The 19,470-nt window shown below is 39.9% G+C and overlaps 1 protein-coding gene across 4 annotated transcripts in view; it reads left to right on the forward strand.

Annotated features, from left to right (window-relative positions):
• NAA16 (N-alpha-acetyltransferase 16, NatA auxiliary subunit) overlaps positions 1-19,470 on the forward strand; it is a 64,523-nt gene that overhangs the window by 560 nt on the left and 44,493 nt on the right. For 3 of the 4 annotated variants that reach the window (XM_065627810.1, XM_065627819.1, XM_065627835.1), the window contains exons 2-3: positions 12,797-12,881; positions 15,374-15,478. In XM_065627810.1, the coding sequence (XP_065483882.1) occupies positions 12,797-12,881; positions 15,374-15,478 (190 nt within the window). Of the gene's footprint in view, positions 1-4,393; positions 4,497-12,796; positions 12,882-15,373; positions 15,479-19,470 lie in introns of all 4 variants that reach the window. The other variant, XM_065627827.1, reaches the window with a different exon arrangement.

Raw genomic sequence — 19,470 nt, forward strand, 5'->3', positions numbered from 1 at the left:
GTTTTCTTCCTTTGTCTGGGGCCCGCCGAGCAGGCCGGGCGAGCCCCCCTCGCTCGTGTGGGGGGCCGGGAAGGGCTGATGTCGCCCCCGGCCGGGCGAGGGCGGGAAGGAGGGAGGGAGCCCGCCAGCCGCCCGCCGCCGCTCCCCCGGGGGCCGCGCTTCTCCTCCTTCCTCCCCGCCCGCTTGCGGCGGGAAGTCCGCGGCGAGCTCCGGCTGCGGGGCTCGGCAGCGCAACGCCGCCGCTCCGTCCTCCCCGTCCCTCCCGCCGCCAGCGGGCGGGGGCGGCCCGTTCCCCGTGGTCTGACGGCCGGGGGGGAGCTGTCATCCCGCCCCGGGGGCCTGGCGTGGGGGCCGGGGTGCCGCTCAGCGCAGTCGCCTCCCGCCCGTGTCGCCGCTGTCGGGAGGGTGGCAGGAGAGCTGGGGGCAGGAGACCTCCGAGCAGGCGTGTGGTGTCGCCGAGCTGGTCTCCGTAGGTGCTTCCTTTTCAGTAACAACGTCAGTTTTAGCGTAGGGACTAGATTAAATCGAGTTCACTGAGAGATCCGAAGTGTAGCTGAAGACGCCTGGTGGGTGTAAGCATCCTGACTCTGCGGACTTAACTTTTATGTGCTGTGTTCTTTTCGCTCAGTTATTATCTTGGGCTGCTTCAGCTCTTTGAGGCTTAGTGGTGCAAAAGACGCTTAATGTTTTTGAAGTAACTTGAAAGAGCTCACTTTTAATTCTAAGTTTCTACTCAGTCGCTGCATATTTTATAATGCCAACTCTTTACGGAAAGAAAACCCCCTCACCCGCACACCCTCCTCCTATCCCCCCCTCCCCCCAAGAAAAGACAATTGTATCCTAAATAAACCCCCAGACTCCCCTTTTCATGAACTTTCCGCTGTGATAGTAATGAGAGCTCCAGCATCAATGATGCTGAGGCGTTTTGTGCCAGTTCGCCGCTCTGCAGGCGGAGGAGCTCTGTGCAGCACACTGGTAATCTGTTGGCAGGCGCAAATTTCTCCAGTTATATCAGAATTTGTTAGGCTAGTTTCAACAACTTTGTGGTTAAGAAGGGAGTGTTTTGGCTTCAGGAAGCCGAGCTCAAAACAAACAGCCTGTGCGAGCATGTGTACTCTGTATGTAGCCGGTGTGTTTCAGCAGGTGCTTCAGAGCTGGTTTATTTTACCTGCTTTGGGTAGTGTGCAGATTTTAAAAGACTTAATGGTTCTTAATGGTGAGTTGTTGCTTACTGCATGCCTATGGTATGCATCTTAGTAAGTCATTCTAGCACTCCTCTTTCTCTCTGCTAAAAATAAATGACTAATATTAGAACAGTTAAGTGATTATTCTTACTAGTAGCAAACAAGTTCACAGTAGCAGTCACTTCTGAAGTTTTTTCAACCGAAATATAGAAGAGCTTTTCTGGAGATCGTGTTTTAAGAGACTTTTTTAAAAATTTGTGTTAAGCAGTAGGCAAAACATAAGTGCTTAGGCAAGGAAAAGAGATGCTTAAAACTTCAGTGAAGCTGAAATGGAAGTTCACTTGATTTCTAAAGCCTTCAGAAGGTTTAACTGGTGCCATGTAGTGGCTAGTCTCAGTTCCTAAAGTGTTAATCACAAACTTCTACTTGTTGGCTTGTCACTTCATATATTGATACTTCTTGAAGCTTAATTTCATATTACTTTTTTCTAGCTATATTTGACTTGTTCGTGGTTCACTCTCTTGCTGGAATACTAATTTCTATATGCTACAAATTGAAGCCTGGAGTTCCTTGACATGTTTCAGAGTATTTTAGTGTAGTAGTATGGCTTGTAGTGCTAAAGGCTCTTTAATTGAAGCAGTTTTTGCCTACTTTGGCACTGTCAGAATATTTGAAATTACTAGGGACGATACGGGCATTTTAAAAATTGGGGAGGGGATTATGCAGGAGGGTATATAGTAAGACCTTACAAGCATGTAGTGATTTAATCACTAGGAACAGATGGGAGGAAACTGTACTGATATATTAAGACTAAGTATTCTTACAAACACTCTGCGGAGAATTAGCAGTTATGAAATGGGAAGCTCATTTGGAGATCATGGGAATGACTTAAGAGTCAGTGTCTTGGTGTGTGTATGTAACATGTGAAACAAGTTATCAACATTCTGAACAAGGTGCCCACATAACAGTACACCAAGCTCACAGAGCTGCCCAAGAAGCTTTTATGGCCCCACGGAGTTCAGAGTAAGCTGTGAAGTCCACTCAAGAAGCTGAGTAAATAGCCTTTAAGCCACATCAAATTGTGCACTTGCATGCTTGGCAGTGCTTGAACACGCTGACTTAAAACTAGCTGTGGTGTGATTAGGGAACTAATCACCATCGCCGCACAGGTAATAGTTCTGGTTTCTCGGTGCTGCTGTAAAGTAGCGCTGGAGCTCATTTTGCTGTCCTGACTTCCAGGTCTGTTTTGTTTCTTAAACCTTGCTCCTCTACAGGGGCTTTTTCTCAGTGGGGTGCTGTTCTCCTGGGAGCTGGGATGGTGCTTGGGAGGGACGGGCTGAGCAACCTCCAGCTCTGTGCTTTCACTTCTCAGTCTTGCAGTGGGCACGAAGGAAGCATGTGAAAGGGTTCCTGGCTCTCCCTCCATGGGAAGAGAGAAAGGCATCCATAATGAAGAATTAATACAGGACTGCTGGTGTGTTTGTCACTTAAAATCAGTCCTCAACTTCTGACTTCAAGTTAATAGGGCAGAGGCAATCCGAAATAAACATGTATGCCTGATAACTTAGAAATGTTTGTCATTAGCGTTGAAGTTTGGTAATGTGCATTTGGTGTTTACTTCTAGTGAGCTTATGCCATTCGTTTATTTTGTGCATTTAAAACAGTTGTAAGCTTGCCTTCAGAGTATGTTTCAGCTAAGTAGCCTTTTTTTTTCTCCCCTCTACCTGAGAACCCAGATTATAAACTACGTCTCATCTTAAAATTAGTTTTAAACTTTGGCTTTATAGAATCAAATCAACTCTGTCTGGATGCAGTAGTAGTGCTTATGAGTTCTTTAGAGGAAAGCCTTGAGGTGGTTGTCATACTTTCATGGCTTACTTGCCAAATTGTTTTTGGTTTTAAGAAACGCTTAGTGGCTTGTGGTAACTATTGGTGTCTGCCCAGTATCAGGCAGTGTAAGGTATTGTCTGTTGTTCGTTTCATGCCTAATATAGCTGTGGATAGTATCATGCCAGTAAAGAAATAATCTTTTTATTTCTTAGTGAATTCCACATGTTGTTGCATAAAGTAAGGCTCGCTGCCTTACTTGCAAATGTGTTTCCCTTGAGGAAGCCCTAGTCCATGAATATTTCATCCTGTTACGAGGGAGCTGTGTCCTAGTACCTGTTCACATACAAGGCATTACTCTTTACTGAGACAAGTTTAGCCTTTTGTTTTACTTCAAGTAATTAAACACACAAAGTCTGCAATTATATTCCTTTGTAGCAGTGACTTGTTGCTGTTTAGTTCATTCAGGCATGTGTCTTCCACTTTTTTAGGTGAGGAAATCTTGGAAATTATCTAAAGTGCCCTATCTCTGAAGAACTGCTCACATTCTCTGTAGTGTCCTTTTTGTTCCCTGGCTTCTACAATAATCTTAAGAGATTTGTTCTTTGATTAAAAAATAAATATGCAAGTGTTTGTAGGAGTTATTAAATTCTTATTAATAAAATTCTAAAAGTTCTTTTTTCATTTTTATTTAATGAAAAACTGATGGATTATAAGCATGCAAATAGTCAGTCTCCTAGTAATGGTGTGGGGGAGTTACTGAACCTTTAAGTTAATCAATGCCTCCCAAATGAGATGAATAACATAGTTGAGGTAGCCATTGTCATCCACTACTCCAGTAGTGGATGTTTGAAGTCTTAAAGATCCCATCCTTTAAAGATAAGAGTATGGACCTGTTAGTAGAAATCTTATCTAACTAATAAGACTGATTTGTGGTGTGGTTGTTACTTGTGCTGCTAAGGAGGGGGCAGCATAGAAAAAGTGTAGGCTGTTTCCTTGATACTGACTTGGTGGTGAGGATGCCTGGCCAGCTGCAGACCACTAAAATGACAGAATTGTGGTGGATAGATAATAGACTAGTGGTAAGATTTGGTAAGAAAGTGGAAAATCAGGCTTCACTGTTGTCAGTGATTTGAGGGAGTCTGGTTTGGAGAAGATTGTATCCTAAATAAATATTCCTGTTTTAATTTTTCAAAAAGAATTTGTAAATGTCATTGTGGAAGGCTCGTAAAGCAGGCTTCCATGGAACGGTGCTTATTGTTTATTCACACTGGATTTTTAAGGAAAGTTCCTGTATGAATAAATTACAACTTTTCAGAGTTAGGTCCCATTGCATTTTGTGCTGGAACTTTTTCTTAATTGCCTATGGTTATATTGAACAGAACAAGCAATGAAAAGCAAGAGGAGTGCAGTTGTGCGAAACTACTCATGGCACAAGAAGTGAAGGCCACCTGAAAACATGCAGAAGTACTTCATATTTCTGGAGTAAGTGGAGCGATGGCAAGTAAAGTTGTTTGTAGATGATTGTTACACTTCAAAATCCTAATTTGATGTACACCTAGTAAGGTGCAATCAAGCTCACAGCCCAAAGATTTGAGATTTTTTTTTTAAGGATTCTTTTGAGGTTCTCTTAAAAAAATTTCTTGTACAGTAGTTGAAAGCTGATTAATCCTGGGAAAAGAAAAATGCTGTTACACCATTGCTCAAGTACCCTACAAGTCTGCATTTGCAATGCTGCATATATTGATGTTTCTCCTGGTGCTGCCCCTGAGCCTCTGCAGAAGAAGGATGCAAGTATGAAATGACCTTCTTGAAGGTGAAAAAACTTAATAGAAGATTCTGAATTTATGAACACTCTTGGTGAAGTTAAGCAGAGACTTGCCCATTTTCAAGCTATCAAGCCTAGTTTTCCTTTTGATAGAAATGGTATTTGCAAAGTAGCAGGCTCCAAACAAAGTTCTTAACAAAAAGGTAGTTATACTGTAGAATGCTTTGCTGCAAGATGTAGTAGCTGTGAAAAGTTTTAGGCATTTTGAAGTCTGTGTGGGGGGAAGCCATTTACTCTTTTGTGTGTGTGAAGATAGACCCTTTGGCTCAGAGGATTGGTGATGCACAAGTAACTGGTGGCTGAGAACATTCTGGTGAGAACTCTAATGCTTGTCTTACAGGCTTCTTGCTATGCATCTAACACTTGTATCTTACCTCTGGTGGCCTGTTACCAGATGGGTCTCATCTCTCTGGCCTGATCTGTTATGATTCATGCAACTTGTTTGTCTGAAACACTGAAATATTTTATAGGATGTTGAGATGAAGTTAGTGTTCAAGGCTTGCATCGGTAATTGCCTTGAACTTGCTTTAAGATGTCTAAATAAAAGCATAACTCTTTTTTTTAAAGCCTGAGATTTACACGTGTGTATATCAGGTCTCACAAAACAGTGCTGATGTTGATAGTGTTGATAGTTTCATCTGCTTAACTGCTCACAGATGCAGTTCCACCAGCTTGTGGAGCACCTGCTCAGTCTGAGTTCTTGCTGGGCAAATTGCAGTTTCATCCCAGGAGATGTGGCAGATTGGTCTCCTCAGTACTTCTACACAAAGTGCAGATTAAAAACCAGTTGAAAATGTATGATGAGGCTATGAGTTGTTTAATTTCTAGTGTTGCTGTTATGGTTTCTGCTTTGCAGAAGCAGACACATGCTCATAAACAGTTGAGAACTCTACTAAATCAAATAGTGAGGAAGTTCCAGGTGCAAAGTACTTGAAAGCAAGAGCTGTTTCTACTGCGTGTTCTCGTTTCTGCCCTTTTGAAGCAAAGGATATTCTAAGGATTCAGGTTGTATTTTGAGTGTGTGTGCACAGTGTGGAATTAGACTAGGTCTTAATTTAAAGCAAGCTTTTTAGTAATGAGCTTCCTCCTTTAAAGGATGCATAGTTTATAAGGCTGTTCTAGATGTCTCTGACAACAAATGGTGAAACAACATTCTTGTCACACGTGTTCTTTCCAATAATAAATACATTATCGGTTTTATTCTACCAGTAATATAGAATGCAAACAGCAGTGATTATGATTGTTATTGTACAGAATGCAGGTGAAAATATATTTTGTGTATTCTGTAGATTTGACTGTCTGTGATCTGACTCAGCACTGTTCAGTATTGCCAAGTCCTAGGATCTGGAGAAGTAGTATGTGACCTGTCTGTTTTGACCCTGAAGCAAGCAGGGCTGGTGGAGCTAGGTTGTCTTCCTCTTCTTTATATTTCAGCTGATGAGGTTACTCACTCTTACCAGCAGAGTATAGGGGCGGCCATGCATGTTACAAAATACCAGTAGGGCTTGGGGAAAGGCTAGAAGGACATGTTGATACTCAGGAAGGGTTGTCCTTGGGCTAGAAATCCAAGATGCTGTGAGAGTGGGAAAGTGATAATGAACTTTTTCCTTGGCCTCCATGAGCTGAAGCCCCTTCTAGCTGCTACTTTTTTTTCATTCTCTCAAACACCAGTGAACTGAACTCAGTGTGGAGAGAGAATTGCTGTTTGGGGAACTTCATGCAAGGGTCCCTAGTCTGTCTCTGAAATTTAATAATATCATGAGGCTTTCTTTTCCTGCATCAGTATTGCAAAGTATCCAAATATTTAATGCTGCATGCCCAACACAGATGCTGTACTCTTTTGGAACTTAATCATATATCATTTGAACAAGATGGTGTCAGACCTTGCTATCAAATGGGTGAATAATTTTGTAATTATTATTTGTTAGCATAGGAACAGTGTATACCAACTTCTGCCTAAAATCTGACTAAGGTACTTAGAGAACTAATTTCATCAACTGGTGTGAGAAACATAGGTGGTTAGATGCAGATGACATTGTTTTATAGACATGCAATAAAACAAGGAAGGCTTTTTAAAAGGTCAAAGTGTTAAATGCTAATTAAGATTACTGACAGTATGCTGATGTTCCTGTATTGATTGTGCCTGGTTTTGGTCAGAAATAGTATTAATAATTTGAACAGCCCCTAAATATTTGTCAGCTCCCAGGAAAAGTTGCTGATCAGAATCGTAGTCGGTGATAATTCTGAGGGATTTTTCTTACTGAACTTGGTCACCATTGTGGCTTGGACAGGTTTCCAGCACAACTGACTTTGAGCATTCATTCCATAGGGCTTGATGTGTAAACCTTGGCTTTTCGCTAGGCTCTGATGTTCCACATTTAGCTCTTGGGTTTCTTCTTTACCCAGTCCCCCCCCCATCAGTGTTAAACAGCAAGCACACAGTCAAAAAAATAATAAAGGTATAAGCATTGAGAACATGAGATTAATATGCTGTTTAAATGAATCCTAGGTTTTGTCAAAAATCCCAGAATTTTGCACCCAAATCTTGGCAACAAGACAGAAGACACTACCTGGCAAGAAGAACGTTGAATCTCTTGTCGAGTGCTGAGAGATCCACAAGCCAGATTATGTGGAAGTATAGTAGCAAGGAAGACTAATAAACTTAAGTGATGTTCTTAGGCAGCCTATTCATGTGCAGACCTGTATTAATAGAACATGGGCTGCACAGCTGGGATCTGAGAATGGTTTTAAATTGATGGCAGTGGTTTGGATTTAGTGTTTGGCAAGTTCCTGTCAAGAGGCATAGAAATTTGGAAGTTGTTTCTATGTGCAACTTTCTTTAATAACATTATTACGTAGTTTGGGTTGGAAGGGACCTTGAAAAGTCATCTAGTCCAACCCCCTGCAATAAGCAGGGACATCTTCAACTAGATCAGGCTGCTTGAAGCCCTGTCCAGCCTGGCCTGGAATGTCTCCAGCGAGGGCATCTACCACCTCTCTGGGCAACCTGGGCCAGTGTTTCACCACCCTCACTGTTTTAAAAAAAAAAAAAAGTCTTCCTTACATCTAGTCTATATCTCCCCTCTTAACTGAAAACCATTACCCTTGTCCTATCGCAACAAACTCTGCTAAAAAGTTGGTCGCTGCCTTTCTTATAAGCCTCCTTTACACATGCTCACCATGAGACTGGTCAATGTGTCTCATTTGGATTGAACTTTTTCACTGCAACTCTGTTACAGCCACAGACAAACAACTTAAAACTATTAAAACATGTAAGTTGATCAAGGAAGCCTGGTTGCTGTGCTTAACGCTGCTGTTTCATTTGATGTGGTACCTGTCATCATTCTTCAAATATGATACTGCATTTTTTCAGCTTTCACGTGAAAATGGTTTATGAAATAATATGTCACTTGAGTACATTCAGAGGCACTAGGGACAGTTGGTTGCTGTAACTGTAGTCTCTCACTGAGTTGCCAGTTGAGATTTTTTTTTTTTGTTAAATGGCTTCTCAGTAGTAAATGAAAATGGGGGGGGGGGTCATAATGAGAGATTCTTCAGCCATAAAATTGCTGATCTGTATATTAAACTCAGTCTTCAGTGTGTGAAAAATGTAGCTGTTCTCCAAATACAAGGCTTTTTTTTAAAGTGTCAATGCTTTGTCTAGGGAGGTGTATTCTGGCCAGCACTGTGCCCTTGTGGCCAAGAAGGCCAATGGCATCCTGGGGTGGATTAGAAGGGGGGTGGTTAGTAGGTCGAGAGAGGTTCTCCTTCCCCTCTACTCCGCCCTGGTGAGACCTCATCTGCAATATTGTGCCCAGTTCTGGGCCCCTCAGTTCAAGAAGGACAGGGAACTGCTGGAGAGAGTCCAGCGCAGAGCAATGAAGATGGAGTGGAGCATCTCCCTTATGAGGAAAGGCTGAGGGAGCTGGGTCTCTTTAGCCTGGAGGAGACTGAGGGGTGACCTCATTAATGTTTATAAATATATAAAGGGTGAGTGTCACAAGGATGGAGCCAGGCTCTTCTCGGTGACAGCCAACAATAAGACAAGGGGTAATGGGTTCAAGCTGGAACACAAGAGTTTCCACTTAAATTTGAGGAGAAACTTCTTCTCAGTGAGGGTGCCAGAGCCCTGGAACAGGCTGCCCAGGGAGGTTGTGGAGTCTCCTTCTCTGGAGACATTCAAAACCCGCCTGGACGCCTTCTGTGTAACCTCATCTGGGTGTTCCTGCCCTGGCAGGGGGATTGGACTAGATGATCTTTTGAGGTCCCTTCCAATCCCTAACATTCTGTGATTTTGTGAAAAACATCTTTTTACTAACCTGATGTTGCAAACAGTTAAACATAATTTACATGTATATGGCATATGGATTGAGCAATGATCAATGAAGTCCTTCTGCTTTATCAGTAACATCAGTGAGCCATTCAGATCCCTGATTTTGTTGGTATGTAATAGTGGAAGTGGGTTTTGTCTCTAAAAAAAGATGGCAAGATACAAAAAATAAATCAGAATTTGTGAATGGCAATTCCTTAAGTAGAAGCAGCAAAGCGCTGTAATATAGGATCAGTCTTCTCTTGGTCTTTGTTGTATCCTCGTTACTAGTATTTTTTTTACCTTTACAGTTATAGTTACTTCTGAGATGCTGCACCTATTTGACCTCTGTGTGGAGGCACTGGATGCTTACCTGAAAGTGTGTAAAATGATGTCTAGCTTAATTGTATGCCGAAGTCTGAGTAGATTATATTTTTGAGTTTGTTTTGAAAAAGGGAATAAATCAGGCTGAGATGTTTGCCAGAGGAGGTAACATCCTTCCAGGAACATCTGGTAGCAGAAGTTCTGGATAACACTATGGCCTTGTGGAAATCTCCCTTTGAGGATTCAAGTGTGTAAACATTCATGATTTGGCTTTAGTTTTAGCAGGAAATTATTGCCATGAAAGGGCGATGGGGAGCCTCACATCAAGCACAACAGATTAAGCTGTTTTATGTATTGTGTTTGGTTTCTTTTTAAAGTGTATTAGCTTGAGATTTTAGTATAGCAAAGACTTAATGCAGTAGGACAGATGCTAATGAATGCATTTCGCTATATTTGTCCTGATTAGTAGAAAACTTGAGAATACATATGGAGACATCAGGCTTCTCAACTATGAAATTCCCATCTGCCCTGCAAAATGAGGTGGTATCATATGGCATCAAACTCTGATCTCTTGTAAACAAGATACAGGTGGAGCATGTTGTGCCCATTCACAGACTTTGGACAGACAAAAGTTTAAAAGCAGTCCATTCACAAAGTTTGGATGCTTTGAAGCCCCACGCTTGTCCATGTAATTGAATCTGTAAGCCTTTCAGTGTAGGTATGTTGATCATGAGAGTCAAATTACTTATATTGCTGAGCAAAGTCCTTTCTCTTATATCAGTATACGTTTAAGCCAATGTATTGGTATAAATAAATAACTTATTTGTAAATGCATGTGTGTATATGTATTTGGAGGGAGTGGGGCTGGGAAGTCACCTTTTGACTAACAAGCAAGGCTTCTCCCATAAGCGGTAGAATCACATGAAGTTGCATTTTGTAGTGATTTGTGTTTCTGTGGTCAGCCCCTCTAGTCTAGTCCAGGGATGTCAAATTAATTTTCACTGGGGGCCACATCTAATTACTCCTACATTTATACAGTCCTAAAATTACATTCAACCCTTTGAAGGCAACCGTGAGGCTGATGTGGCCCTGGCAAAAATGAGCTTGACACCTGTGGTTTATTAGCTAGCAGTTGGGCAAGAAATGCTGTGGTTTGTCTGTTTTTGCGTTAACCTGTTTCCTGACAAGTATTTGAGTTGTCTATCAGCAAAACAAGCAACTGTGAATGTTGAACTCCTGCTTTTCTCTTGGTGGAGAGTGTTAATTTCTCTCTTCTATCCATCTGTTGGCCTTTGGAAACTGTGATCTTGTTTGTCCTCCAAAAATCTCAAATTTTTCTATAATTTTCTAAGTTCAGTTCTTGGTCTGAGACTGACCTTTACAGGATAAAAATGTCAAAACAAGGATAATATATGATTTCATCAAGTAGTTAATCTATTTTAAGTGCACACTTGACTCCAATAGCTTCTATGGTTAAGCGTTGCGTATTTGAAGTTTCACTAACATTGCAAGAGTTATAGAATCATGGATGATTACACTTTCTACATTTTTTCAGGTATGCCTAAAAGAGTACTTGGAACATTGTTGGTATTTTATTATGATACAAAGCATCTTTTCCCCAGAGGGGACTCCAAGTTTTGCTGCAGCCTGGGTTATTTCGGATAGAGATGTGGAAACTAGTTGTCAGTTTAAAATCCCCAAAACATTTTTGTTGCTGTTGTTTGAATGTTAATGGCCATAGTGTAACTATTTGCCTCTGATGGGAGCTCTCTGGCCATCCTGCCAGAAGTCAGCCAGGCAGAGCAACCTAATCTAATACCAAGGTTTGCCATCCTTTGTTTTGAGCGGTGATTTAGGTGACCACCAAACGTTCTTGCTGACCTAAATAATCCTGTGATTTAGTCTCCATTTAATAATGGTTAACTGCAAGTGTCTTGAGTTTCAGGCAACAAAGACTTAAAAGTTGTTTGCAGTTAAGCCCTTTCCCACAGGCTGGAGGAGGACCCTTAATTTGGCACCTTACCCATAAATGAGCATGGGTGTGTTTCTGTGGTGCTTGGACCCTGGGAAGTGATGTGATGATGTGTTATGACTGCAAAGGAGTCACTATGTTCTGCATTAACTTAACATAGATTTTTATCTCTTGTCCTGGAAGACTGATGGAGTGTGAGTGATCTATGAGAGACAGTTAAAGTACTCAGGCACATAACTGAAATAACAGTTTCTCTTCAGAATAGCTGTATAAATTACAGCAGGACAATACACTATTAACTAAAAATGGTGCCAAGTTAAGCCTGGTCTTGTTTGTTTGTCCTTTTTTCCTCCAAGTTAAGAAGCTTAAATGATCTTAAATCATTTTCATGCTTACTGATACAAGCATGCCTTTAACTGGCTTAAGTAAATTTGTTTTAAAGTAATTAACTGTAGTTATCAGTAATCAATTTAAATTACTAAGATCTTACTGACTTATTGACATCAGGTAATACCTTTCAAAAGAAGAAAAGAGACCCAGATTTACATGGTTTTGGTTTTCCTTGTTCCCACAGTTGAACCCTGTTGTTTACCAGTTAATATAGTGAATAGGCAAATGGTATCTTAAATCTAAAAGTAGCCCTTAGCTGTATTATTCCAGCTAGAAGTCAGATTTTCTTTTTTTTTTTTTAATACCCAAGTAGATTCTCTCTTGTCGGATAGGTAAATGTAGATTTTTGAGGTTGCAGTAGGTCTGTCCTGGTTCATGGTTTCTCTCTTCATCCCGAAAGCCTACATTGGCAGCAAGGAAAGTTCTGTCTGAGATCTCTTGCTCTGGGAGGTCACTAGTCCAGGGAAGTGGCTAGACCAGGGGTGTCAGACTCATTTTCACTGGGGGCCACATCAGCCTCGCAGTTGCCTTCAAAGGGCCGAATGTAATTTTAGGACTCTGTAAATGTAATAAATGAGTTTCACAACCCTGGTCTGGACTTCTTAAGACTGACTCTTCTCAAAAGTTCTCTTGAGTCAAGATTTTGAACTTGGCTTTCTATTTCAAGAATTTCCAAATCAAAGTAGACATTCCTACTTGCCTTTCCTATTTCTGTTGACAAGGAATGATGAACTTTTATAAAATGAGACCATGAGGTAGAACATGAGCTGCACATAAATGGAGGCAGATGCTGTTCTGAATGATTAAAAACTATGATGTAATATGAATAGTCATATTCAACTAGAGCTTGTTAGTGATCTGATTACAGTACCTTACGGAAAGAACTAATGCATTTGTAATAGTTTGTTAAGGTACTCTGGTTTTAAATGCATTTCAGTGATTGTATTCCACCTTTTTTCCAGAAATGTTACGAACAAAAACAGTACAAAAATGGACTCAAGTTCTGCAAGATGATCCTTTCTAACCCAAAATTTGCTGAACATGGAGGTAAGTGCAGACTCAAAAGATTTTTCTTTTTTCCCTGACTCCTGTCGTCAGTTTAAATGTATAATCAGTCTATTCCACACCTTTGGGATGGAAAGGAGCCTGTTGCTGAGTATGATTCAGTCCTTGTGACTGAATAATTACTCCAGATTTTCAGTCTTTGTGCATTCAGATCAAGTTTCCACCCTAGTTCAGTCAAACACCCCTGTGCAGTGGGATGATGAAGATCAAAATATATGGTGGAAGCACACTTCAGTGAAGCTTCTAAGTAACTTGCCTTTCTAGGTTTCTGGGTCAGAATGCTAGTGTGGGGGTTTCTTGCATTCCTATTTAACAGCAAGCCCAGCCTTTTCTGAATATTACTTTAAGATATTCTACCAATGAATTCAAAGTCTTGCTTTTTTGTCAGTTTCATGCTCTTAATTTTCTGCACTGCATACCAAATTGCTGCTTATAAGGAGCAAAGTTAAGTGGCATACTGTTGCTGCTAAGATTTAAAGCTAAAGACAGAATCTGGAGATCCTGTTCTGATAAATATAGCAGAAAATGAGACAGCAAAATGTTGCTTCTATTTACATCTATCAGAACTTAATCCTCAATAGATACTCCCATCTTATTGTATTAGAGGGTTTCTGTTGCATGGTTCAGCCCATCTTTCCTTCTGATACAGTGAAATTTTTGTTACTTGTTTGCTGTTGAAGCAACCTACCCTGTTTCCCCAAAAATAAGACAAGGTGAGTATTAATTTTTGCTCCAAAAGATGCTTACTTTTTTACATGAATGGCTGCCTGGACATTATTTAAATTGACTTTTTTAAATTGACTTTTTAAAATGAACTGTAACTAGGGCTTATTTTTGGAGTAGGGCTTATGTTTTAAGCATCTTCAAAAATCCTGAAAAATAATGCTAGGGCTTATTTTTGGGGTAGGTCTTATTTTTGAGGAAACAGGGTAACAGTGTGTATGTACTGTGTCAGTAAAATTATTTTCCTGTTTGACACTGTCAAATCTTGCCAAAATGTTCAAATAATCCCTTTCATGCTTTCATTAGTGTCTGCTGTTTCTTCTTTGTCTTTGTTACTTCCTTGGAGATAAAAGTACAGTTTTCTTGTTGCTTCGAAGCTGGAGTGGTTTGTCCAGCTCTGACCTAATGCATTTGTCTCTACTAGCACTTGTGTTTTTCTAACATCTCAGTATACATCTCTGTCTTTTCTGCTCTTGCTGCCTCCTTAACTTTTCCAGGACAACCAGCTGCCTTGGCAGTCCACGTACTACTTGGGCTCTGAGCCACTGATGGCTTTGAAGCTTGGGAGCACAGCCTGGAATGAACAGCTGATGCAGAACTAAGCCAATGAAATGATCTGATGGGAGGCTGCACTGCTGCCACACTTAGCTTCAGAGACAAGGAGTTTGAAAAATGCAGTGAGAATGTGGCAAACAGATGGATTTCTGTGGCTGGGCAGTTGTCTCCCTGGTGTGGGAAGGCAGGAGTAGCTTGTCCTCCTTCCCACAGTGGGGATGTGTTGGTGGTGTGTGGTGTTTTGGTTTTTTTTTTTAAGCTTCCTGATATTATTGGGAAGGTATCATTATAGCTTTTTCTCTTCTTACAGTGTGGATGTAGGACAACTTAAACGAAACAAAAACCTTGGCTCATTTTGGGTCATCATTCATGTTAGGTGTACTTTGACAGGAAACAGTGTTAAACAGGCCTGTCAATGAATCTTCAAGCTGCTGTTACGGCTGACCTTGAGATGATGGGCCGTGGCCATTAATACTAGGGAAAATGTAGCAATTGGAGGAAAACTGGAGTACTATGATGAAAATATGACTGATCTTCTGGCAGGGGCAAAAAAACTCAAATATGAATCTGGAACAGCTTTTGGGCATAGTGCACGCCTTACATGTGACTTGTTTCCCCATAGTGTTTCTTGAAAAATGGGGGAAGAGAGGGAGCAATAATCATACCGATGTATTACTTGAAATCTTGCGCCTCTCAGAAAGTTGATTGAAATGCTACTACTTTGAGAATATATTTTTGCCCCCAAAATACTTTACCAGAAATACACTTCTCTTAACTAATGCTTTGTAGCAGAGCGGACTCTGACAGAGATCTGTTATGGTATGACACAACCTAATGATTTTTTTTTTCCTTGCTCTGCCTACCTGGAACTTTAACACCCATTGAGAAACTCTCTGAAGTTGCTTTAGCTTATTGTTAACTCCCTTAAAGTCAGTTAAATGTATTTTTTTAATTAACAAAGTTTGCATTGTCTGTGTTCCTCACATCTGTGTGGTGCTCTGCAGTGGTCTTTTAAAGACCACTTTCAAGAAAGGAAATTCCTCCTTATAACAGTCTTCAGCTGTGCTAGGCTGCTAGCCTGATCTAAATTTATCATTTAATGGGGAACTTCACTGTATAACAACTTCAAAGGATATCTGTGCTGTGAAACTGGCATATGGTAAGTCAGAAACATAAGTATGTGATATGTCTTACAGAGACGCTGGCGATGAAAGGACTGACCTTGAACTGCTTAGGGAAGAAGGAAGAAGCATATGAATTTGTTCGTAAAGGACTTCGTAATGACGTCAAGAGTCACGTCTGTATCCTTTGTAATACAAAACCAGATCTTTTTGCTATGAGTTCTCACTTCTGCATGCATGATCTTGTTCCTGCATCAGTACATACTTTTCACATACAAAATGTGGTATTTATAAAAAGTCTAGGGTGTGTACAGTGAGAATATTGATTGTTAATCAAGTGAATATTAATTGTTAATCAAATACTTGAAATAAGGTTTTATTTTCCTTTCTACAGTTTTGCAGAGTTGTTAAGAAAAACGCTTTTTACATTTATCTATTAGGAAAAGACCATCTGTGGGTTTTTTTAATTTTCTGCAGAGAATATGTATGGCTTGTAAAATCTGGCCTTTTCTAAAGTTTTCTTCTCCCTTAAAAAGGTGTAAGAAATCCTATCTAGAGGTGCTCTGAAAAGAAAATTTAGCGGCCAAACAGATAGATAATGGTCTAGGTCTAAAGGCTTGACGATTACTACTCTGTAAACTAGTCTTCCAAAAGTTCATACTCATGAAATAATTAGAGTTTGGGAGTAGCTGTCTTCTGTTTAAGCCACAGGTAGGAGGCTAATTCAGTTTTGCACAGAATGCCTGTTTTTTATGCATTTGAGTTGCATATTAAGGGGTAAATTTCCCATTAAATATTTAAGCTTTTAACATTAAAAAAAAATCTTTAGTGTCGTGGGAAACACTTTCTGATGACCATCTAGTTAAGACAAAGGGATGGCTGTTTACACCATTCCTGTATTAAATGCCTGGGGAGCTTGAGGATAGGAATAACCTGTAAGTGTATGGAGGTAATAAGAGTTACTAGAGGTGTGCCATAGAACAATCAGAGATAATTTGTACCTTCTTGATCTTAGAAGCTGAATGCCTAAGGAATACCAAAGCAACTTTCATCTGTTTAAGAAACCTTGCACCTTAAATCAGGGAGCCAGAGAGTCTGGACAAGTTAGTTAAGAATTTTGGGAGATTCTGATGCTTAAACAAAGTTCCGGAGTGGGATCTATCAGATTTATCAGCATCACTAATTCCTGTCTGCAGTTCATGCTGACTCTTAAAACTGTCTAGAAAACTTACCTACAAATGCTGGCGGGATCCATGGTTTCATTTGGTTTTGGTTTGTGTTTGGTTTTTTTTAAATCTAATTTGAGGTGGTAGGGTGGTCAAAGGGACCTTCTTCCTGGACAAGTTTAAAGGTGCGTTTGGTTTCTTTTTTTGGTTATGAGGTTTGGATTTTTATCACTGTTTTACTGACTTGTTAAACTTGTCTTACCTTAAGAAGACTGCAAGGAATTTTGTTTTCTGAATTCAGAGAAAGTATAAATTCATCTGAATCCTATTAGGCACAAATGTTCATGTTGGTTTTTAAGCTGCATCCATGAACTAGCTCTGACAAAGCAAGAAGTTGCACCTTTTTGCATTCAAGTGTATTGTTACAGCTCTACAGAGAATCCCCTAGAGTAGTCTGTCTATGCAGAATTACCTCTCTAGCTGATACTGAATTAATTCCAGACTAAGCGTTGGGTTTGCCACAGTACTTTCAGTTGTCATCTCTTAGTGAATTCCAAAGAAATAGCAAACCTCTTTTACTATTACCACACTTTAAGAATACCTGATATGCTACCTATATAATGTCTCTACACAAATATATGAATCTTTTCTGATTGTGGGCCTCCAGTAGATAGGGAGAGTCAAGACTAGGAGAATATATTTAGTCTAGCTCAAGAGAAACTGAGATCTGAGGCTGAGCTTTTTAATACTGGTTTCTTCTACATCCTTTGCAAAGGCTTGTGACCAGCCATGAAGTTCTGATGAAAGCCTGAAGGCCTGTTGGTTCTCAGTGCCACCTAAGCGAGGCTTGGGAGGCTCTCTAAAATAATGTTTGTTTCCTGTTTTACGTGACTTTAATGCCCGTCATTTGTGTTAAAAGGAGAGGCAGGCAGAAATCACTAAATTCACCTCCTTCCAGTAGCTGGTTTCAAGGAGGTACAATACGTGTTTGTGTTCTTATTTTCTTGTGGTAAGAGTTGAAGATGCTTTTGGTGTATTTTGTCATCTGAGCTTTTTAGAAAGCACCTAGTACAGGGTGTATAAAATATAGCTGGTCGCATCAGTGTTCTGACTTGTTTTAGGAGGATTGGAACATTTTAATTCTGTGGTTCTTCATATTGAGGTTTTGGGGGAAAACAGCTGTTGTAAAATTGTTTAGAAATCCAGAAATTTTCTGGTCAAACTACAAATGAGTTCTGACCCATTTTGGGATATAACTTGAGTAATGATCTGGTCAGAGAGCTACATTTATTTCAAGAATAAATGTTTTGGATGTGGCAAGTTATATTCGGGACGCTGTAGGAATGCGTGCAAGGCTGTCTAGAGCTACCTACTATAAAAAATTGGTGGCAAATTGCTTTATTGGCTTGTATCAGCTGTTAAAATTTCCTATGCTTAGTCTTGACTATTGTGCACCCTTATTTCTGAATGAGTTTATGCTTTTCTTAATTGCTTGGTGAATAATATGGTTTATGAAAGATTAAGCCAGATTACCAATAGAATCCAGAAATGGTAATGATGCCTGATAAATTACACAAAGCATCATCTTAGACTAAGTACAATGTTAAAAGTGCACATGAATTCTTTTGGACTGAATTGTCTTGCTCTAGGTGAGAATCTAAAGTATCAGTAGTTCTGAGGTAGGTATATGAATATGCTACATTTAAATATTCAGGACATAGATTAGAATTAAATAGGCAAGGTTTACAGAAAGAAGCAGCAGTATTAGACCGACTGCTGTGACTGTATCCAAAATAATTTTGTCCCCCTTTCCCGTTCAGTCTTAAATCATGATGGCAGAAATAGCAGCTCTCTTCACAGCCTCAAAGATGGATGTGGAGTTTTTGCTTGCTTCAGCTGGCTGAAATTCATTTGGTGTTCCTGTAGAAATGCAAAACAGGGTCTCTTGCTTGAGTATTAGAAGTTTCCTTCAGACTTAGTTCTCACGAGTCTTTTCTTTTGGCTGGAGTCTTATATCTTCTCAATAGTTACAAACCTACTTTATATTGTTGTACCTAGAACTTCAAGGATGTGAGTCTTTGTAAGAAAAACTCATAGTTCTGTTTCTTTGATTAATTTGAGGCTAACACATTAAATTTATGTGCTTTTTCAGATGTGAAGTTTAGCAATGATTGTATGTTTGGAGGGAACAGTTGCTTGTTTCAATTCAGTAGAACAAAAACTCAAATATTTTGGTTATTAGCACTGTGAGTTATTTGTACTGTCTTAATTGAAAGCAGTGAAGGATGCATGTACCTCTTATCAAGATCTGCTATGTTGTGCTGCCTCAGGGGCACATGGAAGAGCTTGAGGGAACTTTTGAGCCATTTCTAATTTGAAAATCAAAGTAAGTTCAGTTTTACTGCTGTGAAATATGTTGATTCAATGAGCTACTAGTAATCTGGAGTAGCAAAAGGTAGATCATGTCAAGTAATCTTTATTTTAATATGACTTTTGGAGACTGAAGTAAACACACACAGCGTGATGCTTTGCTATGACATGTTGGTTTCTTTCTTTGAATTCAGAATCTTGCCAGGGTAAAAAAGGATGCTTGTGAGAGAACATTCTATTGAAATAACACAGGACTGATGGAAATCTGAGATGCTGAGAATGTGATAAAGACTTTTGAAGCACAGGAATGCTAAGATTTCCTTTTGTCAATGAATGAAGTGTAGCTCTGTGTTTAGCCCTTACTGTAAAATCTGGAGACTAACTGAGGTTACAGATAGGCAAGTGAGGAAAAGTAAAACTTGTACACCAATTGTATTGTTAAAATGAGTCACTTCTAGGAGTAAGAACTCCTACTGTAATTACAGTAGTATGTTTTGAACAGTACATCTTTAGGAATAACTCTTCTGGGCCCTGTGGAGTTCGCATCATTTAGTTTGCATAACAATGTTTGGCAGGGGTTGTGAATGTGACTTAACAGAAGATTTTTTTTTTAAGTGAGATTTTATTGCTTATTTG

This window comes from Caloenas nicobarica, chromosome 1 (genome assembly GCF_036013445.1).
Source record: "Caloenas nicobarica isolate bCalNic1 chromosome 1, bCalNic1.hap1, whole genome shotgun sequence".
Classification (NCBI taxonomy): Eukaryota; Metazoa; Chordata; class Aves; order Columbiformes; family Columbidae; genus Caloenas; species Caloenas nicobarica.